Here is a 22900-nt window from a genome sequence, read left to right on the forward strand (position 1 = left end):
ACGCTGGCTCTTCGGCTTTGAAACGGAGATGAGCACCGGCCCCTAGAGTCGGAAACGACTAGCACGCATGTGCAGGGGAACCTTTACCTTTAAGGGAAAGGCAAAACTATTCAAATGTCACATTGGGGATTATTTGGAGGGTAGAGTCTGCAGATTGGAAAGTAGAGCTATGCGGATGAATTGGATGTGGTCTTCTAAATTGAAATTATTATGCAGAGGTAGAATGTGGTTGTGTAGAAGGGAATTGCTATGCAGATATATTGGGAGACAAATCAGCTGGAAATGCCAAATGATGCAGAGGAGAAGCAAGGGGCTCATGGGACACTAACAAAGATAGATACAAAAATGAAAATAAAAAGTCTGTTTCTAAGTAGGTGATAAGGGCTTGCTTAAATGATAAAAACATTTGACATTAATGCAAAAGAAGAACTTCAGATTGCCACATCCATTTCCCCAGGTGTATTCATTTGGTATGAATGCCTGACTTATAGCATGCAATGCCATTACTAGTAAAATATGATATTGTGGCTTGCCTGCTATAATGTTTTTTCTGTATAAAATTCACTGCATTGGTTTGGTTAAGAGAGAACTATCTTGCTTTTTGCAACAGTATTGCTTGATCTGGACACTCGTTCCCCACTTTTCCCAAATGACAAGCAGATCCTGCTGGCTTAAAAGATTGCCAGCACTCAAATGAAGTAAAACATGTTTTTCAACACATGTTTAACAGAGTACCACATCATTCAAAATATTTTGTTTTTTAAAAAACAACAAACCTGGGAGTCAGGGCTGCATTTATTTTTCTCCCAGAGTCACATGGGAAATTCTTCAGAACGTGCTCATATTTTGTTAGTTGCTTTCCTTGGCAAGGATGTTAAAAGTCATGTTGTCAGGAGTAAACCTGACCTTTCAACACTGATAAAATAAGGTCAGCCTCAAAGGTCAGTGTGAACAATGCACTGAATGGCCTACTGAAGACCACAGCTGCACATGGAATTCTACCTTTTAAAAAATAGACACAAGCAACTTTATACTTTGTTGAAGGATTGTGCTAGCCTAATAAAGCTGTATTCCAAAGGAGCCGTCCCATTTATAAGAAAACCATAATTATCTTCATGGGATTCTTTTGGCTTGTCTTGCTGTCAATCTTTATTAATGAGAACCTCTTTACTAATGAGATGTATAGCAATAGTATACTTCTGAATAATGGACACTGGGGTGAGGCTGTCACCTCCTTGTGCAGTGTGTGAGTTTCCATAGGCTGACTGGCTGAAAATCGATTGTGGGTTTGCATGCTCAGAGAAAACTAGCAACATGTTGCTTCTATGGTGCTAAGTCATTAATGAAACAATAGAAGACATGACTGCCCCATTTCAACAATTGTAACACATTCCTTTGGGTTAAACCAGACATGTCAAACACAAGGCCCGGGGGCCAGATCCGGCCCGCGAAGTGGTTTCATGCGGCCCGCAAAGCCATCCTGGAAACAGTGAGGGAATGGCCCCACTGCCTTGGCCCTGGCCCAGAGACCCTCCTTCTGCCAGAGACCCTCAGATCTGTCCCATTCCTGCCCAGGCCCCCATAGGCACCCTTGATGCGAACAATGTAGAGCTGGCCATGCCCACCCAGTAGGCCATATGCACTCTAGCCACGCCCACCCAGTAGGCCACGCCCACCCAGGCCATACCTACCCGGCCCCCTGAGGGCAACCGCAATGCTGATGCAGCCCTCAATGAAATTGAGTTTGACACCCCTGAATTAAACAAACTAACTAACCGTGAGCTGTGGTGGCACAGTGGTTAGAAAGCAGTATTGCAGGCTATTTTTGCTGACTGCTGGCTGCCTGTAGTTTGGCAGTTCGATTCTCACCAACTCAGGGTTGACTCAGCCTTCCATCCTTCTGAGGTCGGTAAAATGACCCAGATTTTGGAGGGGCAATATGCTGATTCTGTAAACCATTTAGAGAGGGCTGTAAAGCACTGTGAAGCAGTATATAAGTCTAAGTGCTATTGCTATAAAGTCCCCCCCCTTCATCATTGTGGAGTAACTCAGTGAACACACAATTCCCTTGTTTCAGACTCTAAAAATTCAACTCTGCCCTCTGGATGCTCCATTCCTCTTAGTTCATCAACTATAAAGTTCTCTGGAGCCACCTGGGGCTCTGAATCTGGGGGCTTATCTGTCTAAGAGAATTTGTAAGGCAAACATTCCTCCAGTGAGGCCACAAATGAAATTGTTGCATATGCCTGAGACAGAAACATATGTTCTCATATTGAGTCTCCATGTAAAATTGGCATTGCAGATCTCCTGAAAATTCAGTATCTCCTATTCATTTTGGAAGTTAAAGACGTTTCAGTATGTGAAACAAACACTGGCTGTGGCCAGCTCTTAATTAAAAATCTAAACAGTGAATTGTTTGCTTTAGGCAAAGAAAATGAGAAACATTGAAAAATATAGGAGACAGACAAATACGTCTGTCTAAACAAAGGCTAATTGCTCTCATAAATGTAGGGACCTTGTTGTTTAAGACCAAGAGTTTATGTATTCTTATGAGAAAAGAGTGGACTAAAAAAACACACACAAAAAAAAACAATGGATGAAGTTGCATCCCATAAAAGAGTTGGACTCCATGGGTCCCTCAGTTGTTTTGTTGTACAATTTAGATGCCCCGCCAAGTTTACATTCTCAGTGATTTCAGTGAATTTATAATAGCACAAAAGAAACGGCTCCAGAAATTTCAAGGGGATGTCAGTATGGTTGGTAGTGTAACCGAGAGCCAAGCAAGAGAGAAAGCGCTGGAAGGTTTGTTTATCAAACAGCTAAGTGTATCTGTGAGGGTTTATTTTTTACATTTTTCTTTTCTTATGCTTAAGAACAAAGCATAGCAAATCTACTGAGATCCAAAGTATTTTGAAAAATCCTCCTTCCTCTTCCCCGTTCATCTTTTAATTGATCATGATTATATTCTTCATTGAAGAAGTAAAAAAATAATAATAATACCGTCTTTATTTATATTTCATTTGAATATTTTCCCGAGAGATCCAAGATTGCTTACAATTAAAAAGCATTGATTTGAATGTAAATGTAGTCATTCACTGAAATAGTTGAATAAATTAATCGTGGCTAAAATAAGTCTGATATCAGTGAGTTTACACTCATCGTGTCCAACCATTTCTACACCTATTTATTTTACTTTTTAGATTCATATCCTGCTTTTTATTCAACAGCTCAAAATTGCGTACACACTGCTCTCTTCTATTTTTTCTCGCAAAAAGGATAACATAAGGATAGAAGAGAGAGAATGACCAGGCCAGTCACCCAGTGAGCTTTCATGGCAAAAGGTGGATTAGCAAGGCAGCCACCATGCTACACAGGCTCCTAAAAGCGATTCCTGAATCAAAGTTTTTAATAGTCAAGGAACTTTTCTGCAAACAAATCCTGTTGAACTCATTGTGACTTGTTTCCAAAGCAAAACAGTAGAAATGAAAATCAAATATTTGATGAAGAGATAGAGCTGGTTTACACGAGCAACATAAATTTGGGGGGGGGACATCAAAATTAAGTTTCCAAGATTTTTTTATATATATAAAACTTAAAAAAGATTTCATAAATCTGTGTCATTAATTTTGATGGATGTCTTTATATTTCTGGAGGAGTGGATTTTATACTGCTGGATTGCACCTTCATTTTTACGGAATCTGCATTTTTAATTGATTGACAACATTAATTTCCTATCTATCTGAGCGCTTCCACTTTTGTTTCACTTTTGTATTATTATACAAAAGGCATCATGTCAGGTTTCTTTGCTGTTCATATGAAGACATATGAAAATAAGTATACTGAGGAGAGAACTCTTAACAGAAGTTATAATGAAATCTAGTTCTAACAATAAACTCCCCTCTGTGAAAGGGCATGTCACTCATTTGGATATATATATACCACCTTTTCTCCTGGACTGACTTCAGAAGAAATCACTGGCTCCAGTTGGTTACAAAAAAACAAAAACAAACCACTGATTGATTGGTATTAATCATCCTGATTCATCCTGGAGAAATTACTCCAAAATTTTAAAAGTTTATGACTATGCCCTTTAGAGATATAAAAATAGAGGGGAACAAATAACACTGTTTAGTAGTAAAAGTCTTACTCCTGCTTGCAGGTACTGTCTTAATGGAATTAAGCCCTCTGTTCACTCTAGAGGTAAAACATTTTCTTCAACTCAATTCTTGTGAAAAATACAGAGAAGTCCAAAGACAGAAGATACATTGGGTTAGAGAACTTTCTGGAGGGTCCCCAAAAAAATCCTCCTCCCCCCCTCAAGGACTAGCATTGTTAGAAAGAAATCTTATCCTTCACTGTGTATTGAAACAGATTCATGGAAGCCAGTGATGACCTCACATTTTATGAATTACAAACTTTAATCCATGGCCAAGCATGATCCAAATGTTCTGGGACTGTAAATAGGAGATCTCCAGGTGGCTGAGGAATTTTGGAAGTTTCATCGCAACATCCCTGGAGGGTTCCTGTCACTAATACATGCTAAGGGTAAACTTGGGCATAATTGTTATGTGTGTTTTATGAAAAGAGAAAAAATAAATAAAGTGAAACACTACACCAAAGACCATCCTCAAATACAGCCCAAATGAGGATTGAGAGTATTTTTAAGCAGAGAATTTGATGATTGGGAGGGGTATTGTGAGGGAGGTTCTCCAAACCTTCTGTGATTTTTATTAAGACGCATTATGGAGATGTCATTGCTTAGCTGTGTACCACTCTGCTGTTAAGATATTGGACAAGGGCCCAGATTTTAGTCTGCCATGAAAGGTCAACGGATGACTTCGAGCCAGATAGGTTGGTCAGTAGGTTGGCTTTTTTTCTTACCAAGCTACCTCAGAGGATATCATTTTGGGGGAAAATTGGCAGAGGGAATACTACGGTATTATGGGTAGTGTTGAACATCTGAACAGAAGGGCAAGGTAGAAGAATAGAATAGAATAGAATAGAATAGAATAGAATAGAATAGAATAGAATAGAATAGAATAGAATAGAATAGAACCTTGGAGGTCTTTTAGTCCAGATCCCTGCGCAAGCAGGACAACCGATACCATCTCAGGCAAGTGACTGTCCAGTCTCTTCTTAAAAACCTCCAGTGATGGAGCACCCATGATTTCTGAAGGCCAGCTTTCCCACTGGTTAATTGTCCTCGCTGTTAGGAACTTTCTCCTTAATTCCAGGTTGCTTCTGTCTTTGATCAGTTTCCAACCATTTTTTCTTGTCCTGCCCTCTGGTGCTTTGGAGAATAATTTGTGGCAGCCTCTCAAATACTGGAATACTTCTGTCATGTCACCCCTATTTCTTATTTTCTTTAGACTAACCAGACCCAAGTCCTGCAACCGTTGTTCTTCGTATGTTTCAGTCTCCAGGCCTTTGATCATCTTAGTTGCTCCTCTCTGAATGTTTTCCAAACTCTCAACATCTTTTTTGTGATATGGTGACCAAAATTGGCTGCAGTTTTCCAGGTGTGGTCTTACGAGGGTTTTATAAAGTGGTGCTAATACTTTGGGTGATCTTGATTCTGTGCCTCTGTTTCTGCAACTCAGTATTGTATTAGCTTTTTTGCTGCTGCTGCACATTGCTGGCTCATAGTCAAGTGATCATCCACTAGGACTCCAAGGTCCCTCTCATAGTTTTTGAGCCAGGTCTCGTCCAATCTGTACTTATATCTTTGATTTTTCCTGCCTAAATGTAAAACTTTGCTTTTCTCCACATTAAAATCCATTTTTTTTTGGTTAGGGCCAGTTTGTCAAGATCTTTTTGAATCCTGAGCTTGTCTTCTGGGGTGTTGGCTACTCCTGCCAGTTTAGTGTCATTTGCAAATTTGATGAGTTCCCCCTTTTTTACCTCATCTAAGTCATTGATGAAGATATTGGAGAAAGCTGGTAAATAAAGTTTATTTCTCTTATGTTAGAATTGTGCCAGTTTGATATTTTGCAAGATCCCTCCTCCCTCAAGTGTATAGTAATTCAAACATATTGTATGTGTAAATATATCATTATCCTCACTTTTTCTAAGCTGAAAGAATGCTTCCCCTTCCCACCCTACTGCCTTTTCCTTTCCAAGGTACCTTGTGGTAGTGGTAGACTTTTCACAGACTTGTCATGTTGGCAGAAGCAAAGATGCTGATGCAGAAACCAAATATGTCTTGGCAGACCTCCTATATGCCGATTGCTGTTTTTTGTTTGTTAAACAAAGGCAACTGTGGTATTTTTAGTTCTATTCAAAATACGGGAAGCAAAAATCATTTCTGCCAAGTGGCAAGGGACAGAACTGGCCAAGGGGAAGAAATGGTTTCCATATTTCTATAAAAGAATTTGAAAGCTTCAGTCACATGTTGTGCTTCTTGTCTACTTGTCTTTCCATTTTATATATATTAAAGCCAGCTTCTCGCTTTTAACTCGGGGCCCCATGAAAATTGCAAAGTTCGTGTCCTCAACTGGTGCGAATCTTCAACATAATGAAATGTTTGTGTGGTGAATGTCTGTGGAGATTCTCAATCATCCAGGTCATGGTTTTCTCAAATGTGCTTTTTTCAAAAGACAACTGGACTTTCTTTGTTTTTCCTTGGAGATGTTTTGCTTCTCATCCAAGAAGCTTCATCAGTTCTTCATCTGGCAGGAGTGTGTTTATGTGGTAGTGGGGGTCAGAGAGATTTTGCTGCTACTCTATGAGATTCTGCACATACATATACATTAATGTATACTCCTAGTGTTAGAAGCAATATATCGCTGAATGGCAGATGATACCACTCTAATGACAGAAAGTGAAGAAGAACTAAAGAGCCTCTTGTTGCGGGTGAAGAAGGAAGGAGTGCAAAAGTTGGGTTGAAACTTAACATTAAGAAAACCAAGATCATGGCATCCGGCCCTCTCAATTCCTGGCAAATAGATGGGGAAGAAATGGAGGTAGTGACAGATTTTATTTTCCTGCGCTCCAAGATCACTGCAGATGGGGACTGTATCCAAGAAATTAAAAGACGCTTGCTCCTCGGGAGGAAAGCCATGACAAATCTAGACAGCACACTAAAAAGCAGAGACATCACCCTGTCAACAAAAGTGCGTATAGTCAAGGCTGTGGTCTTCTCAGTTGCAATGTATGGCAGTGAAAGTTGGACCATAAAAAAGGCTGAGCGCCAAAGAATTGAGGCCTTTGAACTGTGGTGCTGGAGAAGACTCCTGCAAGTCCCTTGGACTGCAAGGCGATCAAACTGGTCAGTCCTAGAGGAGATCACCCCTGACTGCTCTTTAGAAGGCCAGATCCTGAAGCTAAAACTCAAATACTTTGGCCACCTAATGAGAAGGAAGGACTCACTGGAGAAGAGCCTAATGCTGGGAAAGATTGAGGGCAAGAGAAGAAGGGGACGACAGAGAATGAGGTGGCTGGATGGAGTCACTGAAGCAGTAGGCGTGAGCTTAAATGGACTCCAGAAGATGGTAGAGGACAGGAAGGCCTGGAGGAACGTTATCCATGGAGTCATGATGGGTCAGACACGATTTCGCAGCTAACAGCAACAACATCGCTGAATGCCCATTCCTGGAAACAGAAGGCAGAAGATATCCTTGTACCTGTTGTCTTATGTTCTTGTTGATTTCTCAGAAGCATCTGAATGGTCTGGTGATCAGAATGCAGGAGGAAATAAGCCTTCAGCTGATATCTTGAGCGGAAGAACTCTCTTCTTCTGTTGCTGCAGTGAGCATGAGGCTAGAGCCAACAGTGCACGCTCAGGATAATGGATTAAGGAGCAGGAAATTTACTTATTTACTTATTAAATTTGTTACAAGAGAACAGCAATAACCTTCAACCATCCTAGCACCAAGCCTAGGAGCAAAGCTAAGTCTTAAAGGACATCTGGAGCCCTTGAAGAGCGTGTCCTTCCTCAAATGTGCTCATTGGTTTACTTGTTCTATGTATATTACATACGCCAGGTGGCATACATAGTACTTCCTCCTCTCTTTTTCTAACTTTTCTCCACAAAAGTAACCTCATTTTTAATGATGTCCTCTAATCCATTCAATGGACATTCGTAGCTGAAAATGAGTATGAATTCTCTCCCCCACAGTAGTCCATCCCCTTAACCCTTACACCAAATTGGCATTAGCTTTTGCCATCCCCACAGGTCTCTTCTGCATATTGTCTCTTCCTTTCTCTTGGCCATCTTTCTCTCTGTATTTCTGTCTCTCTTGGTAACACAGAGGTTCAATCTTGTTCTCAGCTCTTCCCTTACAGCACCCTTTTATGCTTTGGGTTCATCTTCCAGCTAGTAATTATGGATGGTTATTTTTTCATTTGGTCGAAGTGCTAAACCATTTCTCCTGATACCTCCAATTATTTTAAGCCCACAGGTGATCAAGCCTCTCAGGTTTTTCTTAAATTTAAAGAGATTAGAGGTGGGGTTGAATCTGCAGCCATCCCATAGTGCTGGTCCAATTGAATCTTCGGTCTCTGACTCTGATGACAGACATCATCAGCACTTGTGGCTCTTCTGGACTAAGCAGGGTACTGCATGAAGGTGCAGCGAGCAAATCTATTGAGGTTCCTGGGTGCTGGCATCAACAATAGTTGATTGTGATTTTGTATTAAGTATTGTGTGATGGTAGCTACATGTCGGCTGCTTTTCAATCTTCTTCTACTTCTATTTTTATGATTTTTAAAAAAAAGTAAAATTCACATTTGTTCTTTCTGACTGCTGTTGGTTGCAATAATCCTATTAAAGAGGAAAACAAATATATGATTAGGTTATAAATCAAATCCTTTTCTTTACCATGATGTTAAAACTCTGAAATTCACATCCGAACTGAGGATGAGAGCTCTCACAATAGTAAAATTCAGGTTCTACAAGCATCCACTGCTCTCATCGGCCTTATTTCAGCATCAACAAACAATCCTGGGAATTGGAAGGAAGCTATAATTACAATCATCCTGCACTAGAGGATTGATAATCATAGAGGGATTCAGTAATAGTCTGTTTTTTTTTCAATTTTGAGTTTCTTCAGTCACCATAATATAAATACACATTCCTGGATTGTTAAACATGTTGCAATCAAGTGTCCATTTGAAAAAATTATATTGTTCAGTGGAAAAATAAAGTTTAATGCGTACATAGCCATCTTGAATTGCCCTCCTGCTATGCTTTACTGACTCCATACCGTCGTTAAAGATTCTGCTTTTGATGCCACTGTTGCTAGGTATGTGTGGGTAAGAGTTGTGCAGTTGGTCTAATATTGGAGGCTTAAAGGTAGCATAGCTCAGGAAAATAAATACTTTCTTCACTCATGCAAATGGAGGAGGCGAAGTCTGTCCTCAAGCCTCTTCCTTTTCACCGGCCTTTTCTCCTAAACAAAACGAGTAAAGTTTTATGTTTAACAGTTGTGCTGGCCAGGATTTTATCTGATTTGGATGCAGTTGAACTTTATACCAATTGGGTTGTTGTTTTTTTAAAAAAAATTCATCATCATTTCCTTTTTTTAGCCATGAAATCGACATTTTTATTTACTTAACGGACATCATGAAAGATTCACAGAAGGGCTTTTTGCAGATCATCCCATCCCCTGCACAGTTCAGGGTTGTCTAATGCCCAATGTTCACGTAGCTGTTCTTAAGTGTTCAGTGTCTACACATATCCTTATAATGAAATGATCATTTTATTCACTTTCCAATAGGAAGTGGATGCTACAGCTGAAGCAATAGATAAAAGGGGCTTCAGCGGAAGTGAAAATAAATGAGGAAATAACTCTTGTGGATCACCTGCGCTCACACAAGGAAGATTGTACAACGCTCGTAGGAAGAACCACATCAGTATATATGACATGCCAGAAGCTCCTATTCCAGATGAAGGAGCAGGCCCTGAGATTATTTTTTGTCAAACATATTTATGTTTTGTGGCGGCTTAGTGATATTATATTACATTATATTAGATCATTGAATGTTGTGTGCCTGTTTTGGAGCTTTGTTAGTAAATGCAATCATACTGTTGACAACTCTAATGACTGTTGTTTCTTTGTTTGGAAATTTCAAATGAATCCATAGAATTGCTTTTAGATACAGTAGTTAGCCTTCACACACACACACTTTTTTTTTAGTTTCAAGCAACTTACTAAATTATTTTCCTTATATGGTATATGCAGTTTCATTTCTTGAATATGTCCAAAAACCTTCCTCGCATTCTGATTAAAAACTATAGTTGAGTTTTTCGGGTTAACAAGACTCTTTACACACTGACTTGACTGCCATTAAAGTCTTATGTAGAAAATTGGCCAAATCTATTAATCCTTATGTTTGTTATCTTTATGAAAAGAGAATGCAATAAGAAGAAAACCAGAATTACCCCATGATTTCCTAGGTTGCAGAAACAGTTGTAGTGCTAAGCTATCTTGTTATTGTTCATCTTTTTTATTGAAGTTGTTGTGAATTTTAAGAAAATTCCAGATACTTTGGATCCCTGAAATGTTGAACCCTCAATAATCTACTCCATACAAAAAATACTTTAAAAAAAACAACAGTAGGTATTTAGATTCCCCACCCCCAATATATTTTTGTTGTTTTCAAGCCTATTACACACATTTGCTTCACACTGGTCACCAAATTACGATTCCAACTCAGTAAAGGAGAGGAAACTCAGCCTGCTAGAATCATAGGAATTGTATGTTGCCCACCTTGACTAAGAGGTTTTGTCTATGCTAACAACCAGTTTGTTGTGGTCTTTGATGGCAGATGCCACATTCATTCTAATCTAAAGGGACTGCAAATCAATGAGGAAGAGTCTACACATCCTGGGAAAGCAATATTCCCCACAATAGGGGAGGAAAAAACATCCTTCCCCAGAGATATGTTAAACTTCTGCCTGAATACCTTGTAGAATTTTGAGTTCTGCTAAAGCTGTGGTGTCTGTTTCTTTGCTAAAGTGTGATTAAGAGATTGAAGAAAGAATTTTATACTTTAATTCCTTTAAAAAGATTTTTTTTAAAAGGTCCATGGGGAATGCTAACAATGGCAACAATTACATGCAAACATACCCTTGATCTTTGGGATGAGGCTTTATCTATCACTAAATATTGTTCCTGTCTCTCACAGAAGGGTTTTTGCCCTCACTGAGCATGAGAGTACCAAATCTGTCCTTGCATGTTGCTGAATCAACACCTCGTGTTCTGTGAAGTTGTCCACTATACATGGTGCTCTGAATTAATATTGTTAATTGCTCCAGCATGAAATTGCACCATGAAAGAGTGTACATTCTTTTTATTAGTTAATAAATTATTAGCCAATGCATCCTTTTTACTAGCTTCAGAGAACTTCAGAAAGGTGGTAACATCACGATTGCACTAAGGAAATAAACATGATCAAGCTTTATTATTACTGTTACTACTGCCCCATACGAGAAGGTACTCGCTACATTCTTCTTTCTTAACATTTTAATCCACATTTTGCCATTAATGTTCTATATTTATACTTCGATCTAAATAAACTACAATGTAAATAAATGAAAAAAATGTAAATAACTGAATGAATAAAATGTGAAGACATCCCAGTCCCGAACAATCTCTTGAGTTTATTTCTACTACAAAATTGTATTTATAAAACAAAGCATTCTATATCCAAAAGCTGATTTCTCCTTTTTTTTAACCATTTTGCTGTTCTTTAGCTTTATCTATGCAGGCATCCAAACTTCAGTTCAAGTGTCTCTGGTTACTTTTTCAAGAAACCCAGGACAGTTGTTGCTGCTCATGCTAGGCAAAATTGAGATAAATGGACCAATGATTGGACTTAGTATCAGGACATTTCATATGTTCACCTTGTATCATGTTAATTACAATAATAGTTGTATAAAGCTGAGTATAAAATAATTATATGAATTTTTAAGAGCTTTAACTTTCTGACTTGGGTAGACTACTGGGGAAAGAGTAATAGTTTCTTCAAAACATATTCAGGGTTATTATTTAATTGCTAGAAGATAACCCTTTTTGATTTCACATTCATTAGATTTTAAAATAAAAATTATTTTATAAATGTATAATATATAATAATAACAATTATATATTTATTCTAGGATCTAGTTTCATGTTTCCATAGTAGTATGCACCTCTTGGTTCAGAAGTAATACCATGATTGGAAATAAGTCTATTCTTACAGATTTAAATAATCTCCACGACAAAATGAGGTTTACTAACTAGTGCCCTTCAGATATGCTGGAGGTCCAGGTCCCAGAATCTCCAACTATATTTGTCTTACAAAACTTCTGGCTATTGTAGCAGAGACACATGTGGAGGGGGTTTGGATGAAGAACTCTGATTTGGGTGTTACAGGGTACCTGACAGCGCCGTTCCAGGAAATCACTCATGCTAAGTACTCAGCAAAGCCCTGCTGTGTTTCTCAGTTCTAAACTTGATGCATATGTTCACATTGTTTTGCAAAATAATTGTAGGAAGCAAATTGATTAAAAAAAGTTGGTGATACTTTTTAGTTTGTTTAAAAATCCATCCGGCGTTAGTCTGACCTTGGCAACTACTCATAATAAATGCAGAGAGAATCTGTTTTTATGCATGTAGCCTTCTTAAGCATGAACATCCTTGGGAGCATTTCATGTCGATGCAGAATGTGTCTCCCAACTTATGAAATTCTCATCATCGTGTCCTTTGGTGTCTTTCAGATTCTGACCTGAGCATGCGCACTCTGAGCACTCCCAGTCCTGCGCTAATATGTCCACCGAATTCACACAGCTTGCAGAATGGAAAAGAGTCTTCTACATCTTCCTCTTCGGTCACCGGGGAGACCATTGCGATGGTTCACTCACCTCCTTCCACCTTCCTCACCCACTCTCTTATTCATGCTGCCTCTCGGCTTCAGAAAGAACAAGCCAATATCAACCGGCTTCCCGACCTTTCGGTGATCCAAATATTTTCTTTTTTGCCCACCAATCAGTTGTGCCGTTGCGCCCGCGTCTGCCGTCGCTGGTATAACCTTGCTTGGGACCCGCGACTTTGGCGAACTATTCGCCTGATAGGTGAGACAATCAACGTGGACAGGGCTCTGAAGGTGCTGACACGGCGGCTTTGCCAGGACACCCCAAACGTCTGTCTCATGCTGGAGACGGTAATTGTTAGTGGCTGCAGGCGGCTCACAGACAGAGGACTTTACACCATTGCTCAATGCTGCCCAGAACTGAGGCAATTGGAAGTATCCGGTTGCTACAACATTTCCAATGAGGCGGTTTTTGATGTAGTGTCCTTGTGCCCAAACGTGGAACATTTAGATGTATCAGGTAATGGAAAAAGTCTATTTTTACACTCTGGCTGGAGTGTTTTGGATAAAGCGTGTCAAATTTAATGGAGAAAATATTGTCAACATTTTTGATCACAGTCTTGATAGTAACTTTTTCACTCTGTTACTAACATTTTTGGAATATCTCTTTGTTCTCCTTTCTCTCTTTCTGCTTTTTTTAAAAAAATAATATTGTGGATTTCTCCAAATAATCTTGCATTTAAATCTCAATTTTAATCTTGCATTTAAAATTGTACTCTGTACTGTTAAATACTTCAAAGTGTTTGTAATTGAGCATGAGTCTTTAAAGAGTGCCAGGTTTAGCGTGTCAGAACAACAAAGGTCCCTGCAACTCTTTAAACCGTTCCTCAGATAGTCGGGTGTGAGTCTCTCTTTATGAGATTTGGCTCTGGGGCGCAGTTGGGCTTGCTGCTCGTGTACATTTCGCCTAGTCGCGTAGCGGCAGCCCTGCCCGAGCTGCTCGATGTCCTCTCAGGGTTGGTGGTTGAGTTCCCCAAACTTATAGTTTTGGGAGACGTCAACCTACCATCCCTGGGAGGTTCATCTGAGCTTGCTCGGGAGTTCATGGCTTCCATGACGGCCATGGACCTGACGCAGGTAATTTCTGAGCCAACTCATGAGGGAGGCCACACCCTTGACCTGATTTTCTTATCTGGACGGTGGTTGGATGATCTTGGTGGGGGCTTTCCACTTACTATGCCCCTGTCATGGACCGATCATCACCTCCTGCGGCTGGTCTTCCATTTTGCCACCCCTCGCCGTGGAGGTACGGAGCCAACTAGATGGTACCGCCCCAGACGCCTAATGGATCCTGAGAGATTCCAAGCGGCGCTGGGGTCTCCACCTGCCTCCATTGCTCACAGCTCGGCGGATGCCTTAGTGGAAGCCTGGGAAAGGGCAGCCACTGAGGCACTCGACCGGGTTGTACCCTTGCGGCCCCTGACCCGGCGCAGATCCCAGCGAGCTCCATGGTTCTCCGCGGAGCTCCGGGAGATGAAGCGGCGGAAACGGGGCCTAGAGAGCTGCTGGAGGTCCAGCCGATCTGAACCCGACCGATTGCGGTTAAGAACCTATATTAGGTCTTATCTCGCTGCGATGAGGGAGGCGAGGTGTAATTACTTCTCTACCCTCATCGCGTCCGCAGACAATCGCCCGGCCGCCTTGTTTAGGGTGACTCGCTCCCTTCTTAATCAGGAGGTGAGGGAGGATCCCTTGCAGGGTCGTGCCGAGGAGTTTGGTCAACATCTGTTGGATAAAATCGCTCGGATTCGGACCGGTTTGGACTCCAGCTGGGCAGAGTCTGACGATCAGGACACGGGCGGTCTTGTCAATGTTATCTGGGAGGAGTTCGATTCTGTGACCCCTGATGAAGTGGACAGGATTATGGGGAAGCTGAGTTCCACCACATGCTTATTGGACCCGTGCCCTTCTTGGCTGGTTTACGCAGCTAGGGAGAGGACACGAGGCTGGCTCCAGGCGGTTATATCTGCTTCTTTGAGTGAGGGTTATTTCCCCACCGTCTTGAAGGAGGCGGTGGTGAGACCTCTCCTCAAGAAGCCTGCCTTGGACCCAGCTGTATTGAACAACTTCCGTCCAGTCTCCAACCTTCGCTTTCTTGCGAAGGTTGTTGAGAGTGTGGTGGCGCATCAGCTCCCTCTGGTCCTGGATGAAGCGGATTATCTGGACCCTTACCAATCGGGTTTCAGGCCCGGGCACAGCACGGAGACGGCATTGGTCGCTCTGGTGAATGATCTCTGGAGGGCTCGGGATAGGGGGTATTCCTCTGTCCTAGTCCTATTAGACCTCTCGGCGGCTTTTGATACCATCGACCATGGTATCCTGCTGCAGCGTCTCAGGGGATTGGGAGTGGGAGGCACGGTTTTTCAGTGGTTCTCCTCCTATCTCCTGGGACGCTCGCAGTCGGTGTTGGCAGGGGGGCAGAGGTCGACCCCTAGGACTCTCGCTTGTGGAGTTCCTCAGGGGTCGGTCCTCTCGCCTCTCCTGTTCAACATCTATATGAAGCCGCTGGGTGAGATCATTCGTGGTTTTGGAGTTGGGTATCATCAATATGCTGATGATACCCAACTTTTTATTTCGACCCCAAACCACCCCAGTGATGCCCTCGCTGTGATGTCCCGTTGCCTGGAGGCGGTTCGGGTCTGGATGGGGAGGAACAGACTTCAACTCAACCCTGACAAGACTGAGTGGCTGTACATTCCGGCTTCCCGAGACACCTGGGATGTTCCACCTCTTTCTATGGGGGGTGAGCTTTTACCCCCTGTGGATAGGGCTCGCAACTTGGGAGTCCTCCTAGATTCACGACTCACTTTGGAGGATCACATAGTGGCCGTGACTAGGGGGGCTTTTGCCCAGGTTCGCCTGGTGCGCCAGTTGCGGCCCTATCTGGATCGGGAGGCCTTGTGTACGGTCACTCATGCGCTCGTGACCTCTCGCCTAGACTACTGTAACGCTCTCTACATGGGACTTCCCTTGAAGACTACTCGGAGGCTCCAACTGGTACAGAATGCGGCCGCGAGAGTTGTCTTGGGAGTTTCCCGGTACTCCCATGTTACACCTTTGCTCCGTGAGCTGCATTGGTTGCCAGTTGTCTTCCGGGTAAGGTTCAAGGTTTTGGTTATGATCTTTAAGTCCCTACATGGCATGGGTCCGCGATACCTCGAGGACCACCTGCTGCCGGCGTCGACTCCCCTCCGCCCTGTGCGCGCCCACAGAGAGGGCCTCCTCAGGGTGCCTCCTGTCAAGGAATGTCGACTGGTGGCCCCCAGGGGGAGGGCCTTCTCTGTGGGTGCTCCGGCGTTATGGAATCAACTGCCGGTCGAGCTCCGGATGGCATCAGACCTCTGATCCTTCCGTCGCGGGTTGAAGACCCATTTATTTGAACTAGCGGGTCTGGCCTGATGGGGGTACTTGGGTTTTTTATTGGTTTGTTTTAGTATTCTGGTTTTAACTTGGGCATTAATTTAATTATTTTTTAATGTTTGTATTGGTGTTTATATTTATGCCCTGTGAACCGCCCTGAGTCCCTTTGGGAGAAGGGCGGTATAAAAATCTCAATAAATTAAATTAATTAAATTAAACAGTCACATACTATTGCATAAGCATTTGTGGATCTCAGTCCATTTCATTATGTGTGCAGAGTCCCAGTCTGTTAGTGTTTAGAGACCACAACACTTTACAAAAGAAAACAATGTGATGTTGTGATTAAGATGCTGTACTATGAGCAAAGAGACCCAAGTCTACCTATGGAAATTCACAGGACAACGTAGGGTCAGATATTTTGTTCTCAACCTAGCGAAGCCTTCAGATACAGTATGTTGGTGAACAATGAAGGAGGGAATGCCCTATATCAGGGGTGTCAAACTGCCCACCCCATTGCAGGCAATGGGGAAAAAAAGTCACGATACGTCGTGACACGTCATGTGACGTTGCCAGTTTGACACCCCCGCCCTATATGCTTCTGGGAGGTCTCGCAGGAAAGACAGGATAAACCAATAAAAAGTTACTACTGTCCCTATGGAAACTCTTATGTGACCAGGGCTCACTTCAACAGAAATATCCAATTTTATCCGTTTAGTCTGCATATAAAGAGAATAGTCAACTCTGATCATAGATTAATTTTCTGGATTGGAGGAAGTGGAGGGCAACATCAGCTGCAATTACTTTAGCGTATGCCACTTTTGACTTGCAAGTCGAAGAAAGTAGACAATAAAAGAAAGAGTAACAGTAAGCTTTGATCCTCAGATTTCTATGCTGTACCAAAGATAGCATCTGACTTCTGTAAAAGTGATAGCGTTTCTTGCCACAAAGCTCTTTGCTATGTTAGCAGCCACAATCACCCTTGCAGAATTCACTTTCAAATTTTCTCAGTGTGATGTTATTGGACAAGCAATACTGCCCTCTGCTGAGAAAAATGCCCAAACCAGCAAGGGTGTGTATATGTGTGTAAAGATGGATAGATAGATAGATAGATAGATAGATAGATAGATAGATAGATAGATGATATGAGATACAATACAATATGATGTGATATGATTTATTTATTTATTTGTTTGTTTGTTAGTTAGTTTGTTTGTTTATTTATTTATTTTTGGGACTTATATGCCGCCCTATCTCCCGAAGGACTCAGGGCGGCTAACAACAATAAAAAATACAATAATACAAAAGTTAAAAAAGAATTAAACTAGCAGCCCCAATAATAAAATTAAAAACATTTTAAAAATCCCTGTCATCAGTCCAGGTCAGCCTGATGGAAAAGGAATGTTTTAAGGCCTCAGTGAAAGGACCGGAGATCCAGGGCCATCCGGAGCTCAAGGGGAAGCTGATTCCACAGGGCAGGCGCTCCCACAAAGAAGGCCCTCCCCCTGGGGGTCACCAGCTGACATTGTCTAGCCGACGGCATCCCGAGGCCCTCCCTGTGTGAGCACACTGGGCGATGGGAAGTCGTTCCCGGCAGCAGATGGTCCTGCAAATATCCCGGGCCTAGGCCATGATATAATATGCACACATGGGCATAGACATTCTTTCCCTCAACCTCTCTCCCTGCCCTCTCTACCTAACCCAGATTATTTCAATGCATTTCAGCAAACCACTTTCAGTCACTTGCCAGTAGATCAATTCTGTATTCGATACAATTGCAGCTTCCTGAGCCTAGTTAAGTGCCATATTATGAGAAAATTCAGCACTGTATCCTAATGTAAAGCACTATTCATTTACTATTGATCCCAAAAGCAGTAGCTGCTTTTGACTGCTATGACTGTTTCATAGATATTTTTTTTTAAAAAAAAGCCGTACAGACAAACAAATTGGAAGCAAGAATATTTTTCATTAGGAGTTGTTGGTTTTGGAAGGGGAAAGAAATAAATTCATCTCACTGCCTGCAAGAACTTTGATTCAGTATATCTTGAAATCTCATTGAATTGGTTTAGAAAGAATATAGGTAGAGTAGCATAGGAACTACTAGGAACAAAGACTACATAAAGCCAGCAGAAAACTCTTATCTGGTAAATGGGTTACAAAATGTACACGCGACAGATAAAATTTTTCAATAGTGGCGAATATCTGTAGCTCAGGTGTAGGATGAGTGTGAAGGTTTGTTCTCTGAGCTTGTGGATTGGTTTCTGAAATATTTTGTTACCAGGCTAGGTAACATCTTCAGCAGAGTTTAGGGTATGTCAGTGTTCTACACATCTGTAAAATCTTTCCATGAGCAGATATGGGACACAGAGATTTTTATCCACGGACACTAATGTTTTCTAAAATTGGGAAAATGATGTGTGTATGCATGTAGGTCTGTATATAACTGACTAGTACCGTTTTTGTTCCAACAGAGAGCTGATCTGTAAAATATTAAATATACATAAAATTTTCTACAAAGAACCAGTTTTGTGCAGCAGTTAAAGATGCTAAACTAGGAGCAGGAAGAATTGAGTTTTAGTCTGTCTTTGGTTTTAGTTGGCTTTAACTCTCCACATGTTTGGCGTAAAATAGATGCCTGTATAAAATGGGATTTTATTAATATCAACGTGACAACTTCTCTATTAGAATATTTTGCAGGCCTCATGCGAGACCTAGTTTACTTTGTAAACTCATTGTGGGATTTTAGGAATAATGCATCCTAGAAATTATGCCATTATGTCAAAACCACAGAAAAGTTGGATATCAGATTTTCCACATTTTTTAAAGGTCTCTTTCAGTTTTAAGGAGACTGCCTATATAGATGAACTAGACTGCAATCCATTATCTCATAATTGGCCAAAGTTCATTCAGAGTTTCAAAGTTCCCTGAAACTTTCTCATTTTATTTAAAACCTTTTACATTTTCTCTATGGAAAAACTGTTGCCAAGAGCCTGTATGTTTTATTATTATTATTATTATTTGAGGTAGATAAAATGCTTCCAGACATAGAGTAGGCAAATATACTAAAATATAGAATCTGTAAAAGGAGTTGGGATAGACACTATTTAAATTAGGGGTCCCAAACCCCTGGTCCATGGACCGGTACTGGGCCGCAGCATGCCAGCAACCGGTCTGCAGAAACAAGCAAAGCCCCATCTGCAAGATGCAGACAGCACACAAAACCATGCACCCTCCGGTCCATGGAAAAACCTCTCTCCACTTCTGGTCCCTGGTGCCCAAAAGGTTGGGGACCTCTGATTTAAATGGATTCAAAATTCTGTCCTGAATTCTGCAGTATCCATCAGGCAAGTATGATTTCACCTTCTGACATCACTTCAGGAAGTAACCAACAGCTTGCAGAACACACAGACTGGGAAGCCAAACTTGGCTTTACTATAGTCAACCATTGCCATCTTCTATTAATTCCAGAAAGAGAAAAAGAGAAAGATTAGAAGGCAAATATAAATATTTTCATGGAGTATTACAGAGAAACAAAATTGGGGAACTAGGAGGAGGAAGAAAAAGAGAGAGAGAAAATTGGGAGAAGATTGAAAAGATGGATGTGCCTGACTAAATAAAGAACATAAAAAAGAGAAAACTCCATCAGATAGTAATGATTATTTTATTTATTTATTTAGATTTATATACCTCCCCTCTCCAAGGACTCGGGGAGGTGAACGGGGCAATTAAAATGCTATAAACAACACACAATGTATAAAAATTAAAATAAGTTTAAATCAAATAGCCCTAAACAATAAATACATTCTAAAATTTAAAATTTTTAAAATTTAAACTCTAAAATCCCAATCCCTCAGTCCAGGCCGGCCTGTTCAAACAACAAGGTCGCGGCGAAACGAGCGAAGGTCGGGAGCCATCTGGAGCTCAACCGGAAGCTGATTCCAGAGGGCAGACACGCCCACAGAGAATGCTCTCCCCCTGGGAGCCGCCAGTCGACATTCCCTGACCGACGGCACCCTGAGGAGGCCCTCTCTGGGAGTGCACAGGGCGATGGGAAGTTAATGCTGGCAAGAGGTGCTCCCGTAAATAACCCGGACCCATGCCATTTAGGGCTTTATAGGTCATCACCAGCACCTTGAATCTCACTCGGAAGACAACTGGAAGCCAATGCAGCTCGCGGAGCAGAGGTGTTACATGGGAGTATCGGGAGACTCCCATCACAACTCGCGCGGCTGCATTCTGCACCAGCTGGAGCCTCCGAGTGGTATTCAAGGGCAGCCCCATGTAGAGAGCGTTGCAGTAGTCTATCCGAGAGGTCACGGTCATCATCATCGCCACATGTGTTTTATTGTTTCACTGCTAATTTCTTTCCTAACCCACATTATTTCTTCTTTTAAGGTTCATAAGAGGGAAATGTGGGAAAGAAGCAGGAGGGATGGATTGAAGTGGTGGTTTTCTCTGAGAACCAAAACAAGTTGTCAGAGTCAGGCTTTCAAGATATTGTCTCCAGTGACTGAAAAAAAGATTATTTTTCCTTTCTGTTCCTTTCTTTTTCCAGATGATGGCAAAAGTCAGGTTTATTATTGGCCCTTTCTGTCATCTGCACCTTCCTTTTCTCATTCTCATAGCCCAAGATAATGAATTATGCATAAATAATAGCCATTTTCTGTATTTTTAGAGAGTAATTTCTTCTCTAAATAATAGTACAGGACAGAAGTGAATTTTGCTATGCAAGCTAATACTATGCATCAGTTCCCATAATAAAGCATGAAGAAAGCTTTGAACAACCAGAAATTCTGGCACATTATTACGTAAAATTAATAGACACCAACTAGATATATTACATGCTTTTATTTTTAAAGTAGACAATCTGTGACTCATTGGGTCATCCTTCCAGGTATATTTCTTAACCAGATTCCTCAGTTCCTTCAGCTATAATAGACCTTCTAATGTGCTGCCTTTACTGGAAAAACTGGGCTCCATTCAGATATGTATTTGCCTTGAAAATAAACCATGTTGAACTGGGTAACACAAGTGAAACATCAGCACAGGAAATATTTTATGGCATTTCTGTTTTATGATGTTTATGTCATAATTCCTTTTTATAGAATTTGTCAAATTTTAGTTCCATGGGAATAGTGGGTCTCAGATTTTGGAGGGATTCTGTAAGTTAGCTCATTTGAGGTACCTTGATTCAAAATTTGTTGCCCTGTGGTGCACTGTTTCGCTTAAGATTAGTTAAATCTTACTGGAACAAGTATTTTAGTAGTATATAGACTGAAGCACATTAGATTTGATTGAAAACTGGTAGGTTTTTCAGAAATCTTTAAACTTAAAAAAAATACAATCTGGGAAATGTTGCTTAGCCTTCACTATTTTAACTACTGAATTTAGGCTGAATGTTGCTGACAGACTGAGTGAGTCCTGGGATGAAAATCCTATACCACTAAGATCATTTATATAAACGGGAAGTGGACCATCTTTGTTAACAATGTTTCCCCCCTTTCAAAATATAGGTTGTTCCAAAGTGACGTGCATCAGTTTATCCCGTGAAGTTTCCATCAAATTATCTCCCTTACATGGCAAACAGATTTCTATTCGCTACTTGGACATGAGTGACTGTTTTGTCCTTGAGGATGAAGGACTGCACACTATTGCCACCCACTGCACTCAGTTGACACATCTCTATTTGCGCCGCTGCATCCGCATTACCGATGAAGGCCTCCGTTACCTGATGATTTACTGCCCTTCCATCAGGGAGCTGAGCGTGAGCGACTGCCGCTTTGTCAGTGACTTTGGCATGCGTGAGATTGCAAAACTGGAGTTCCGCCTGCGGTATCTCAGCATTGCCCACTGTGTCCGCATCACTGACGTCGGTATCCGATACATCACTAAATACTGCAGCAAGCTGCGTTACCTCAATGCGCGAGGCTGTGAAGGCATCACAGACCACGGAATAGAGTACCTGGCCAAAAATTGCACAAAACTGAAGTCACTGGACATTGGGAAATGCCCTCTGGTCTCTGACATTGGCTTGGAGTTTCTGGCCCTGAACTGCTTCAACTTGAAGCGATTGAGCCTGAAGTCCTGCGAAAGCGTCACTGGACAAGGCCTGCAGATTGTAGCAGCCAACTGCTTTGACCTGCAAATGCTGAATGTTCAGGACTGTGAGATTTCAGTGGAAGCTTTGCGATTTGTTAAGCGCCATTGTAAGCGCTGCATTATAGAGCATACTAACCCTGCCTTTTTTTGAAGTGAGAGTCATACCTGTTGCTGAAACAAAAGATTAAAATGGTTTGTATGTACGTGTGCACAGTTTGTCCACATATGCCACTGTACCTTTCTTGTGCCAGCAGTAGCAACATAGACTTTGGCCATCTAGGTTGGTCCCCATATGATATCTTTTAGTGGTCTTGCTCAACTCTTCAATTTCTGAAAACTGCATAAAATCATCACTCTGGACTTTCAGGTTACTGAGAAAGTGGTAGGTATGTAGAGCTCAGAAATCAGAAGGCAAGTAACAAGTCTAATTTTTTTGTTGATGTCAAACATCATGGTTCTAATTCAGAGAAAATTTAACTCCTTGAAAATCAGTTGAAAAAGATAGTTCTGAGAAATCTCTCTGCTGTTCTCTTTGGAACCTTATCATGGCTATCTTTAGCTAAATTGGAATGATAAAAACCTACCCTCTTTT

General features: G+C 41.4%; 1 protein-coding gene across 1 annotated transcript in view; it reads left to right on the forward strand.

Moving 5' to 3' along the window:
- The window catches only part of FBXL7 (F-box and leucine rich repeat protein 7), a gene marked incomplete at its 3' end in the record, with an annotated part of 156992 nt that extends 134533 nt beyond the window's left edge, over positions 1-22459 (forward strand). Inside the window, exons 3-4 of the mRNA XM_083358367.1 lie at positions 12701-13312; positions 21723-22459. Coding sequence (XP_083214493.1) covers positions 12701-13312; positions 21723-22459 — 1349 coding nt within the window. The remainder of the gene's footprint in view (positions 1-12700; positions 13313-21722) is intronic.
- Positions 22460-22900: the final 441 nt, after the last annotated feature.

Source organism: Vipera ursinii, assembly GCF_947247035.1.
Source record: "Vipera ursinii genome assembly, chromosome: 3".
NCBI lineage: Eukaryota > Metazoa > Chordata > Lepidosauria > Squamata > Viperidae > Vipera > Vipera ursinii.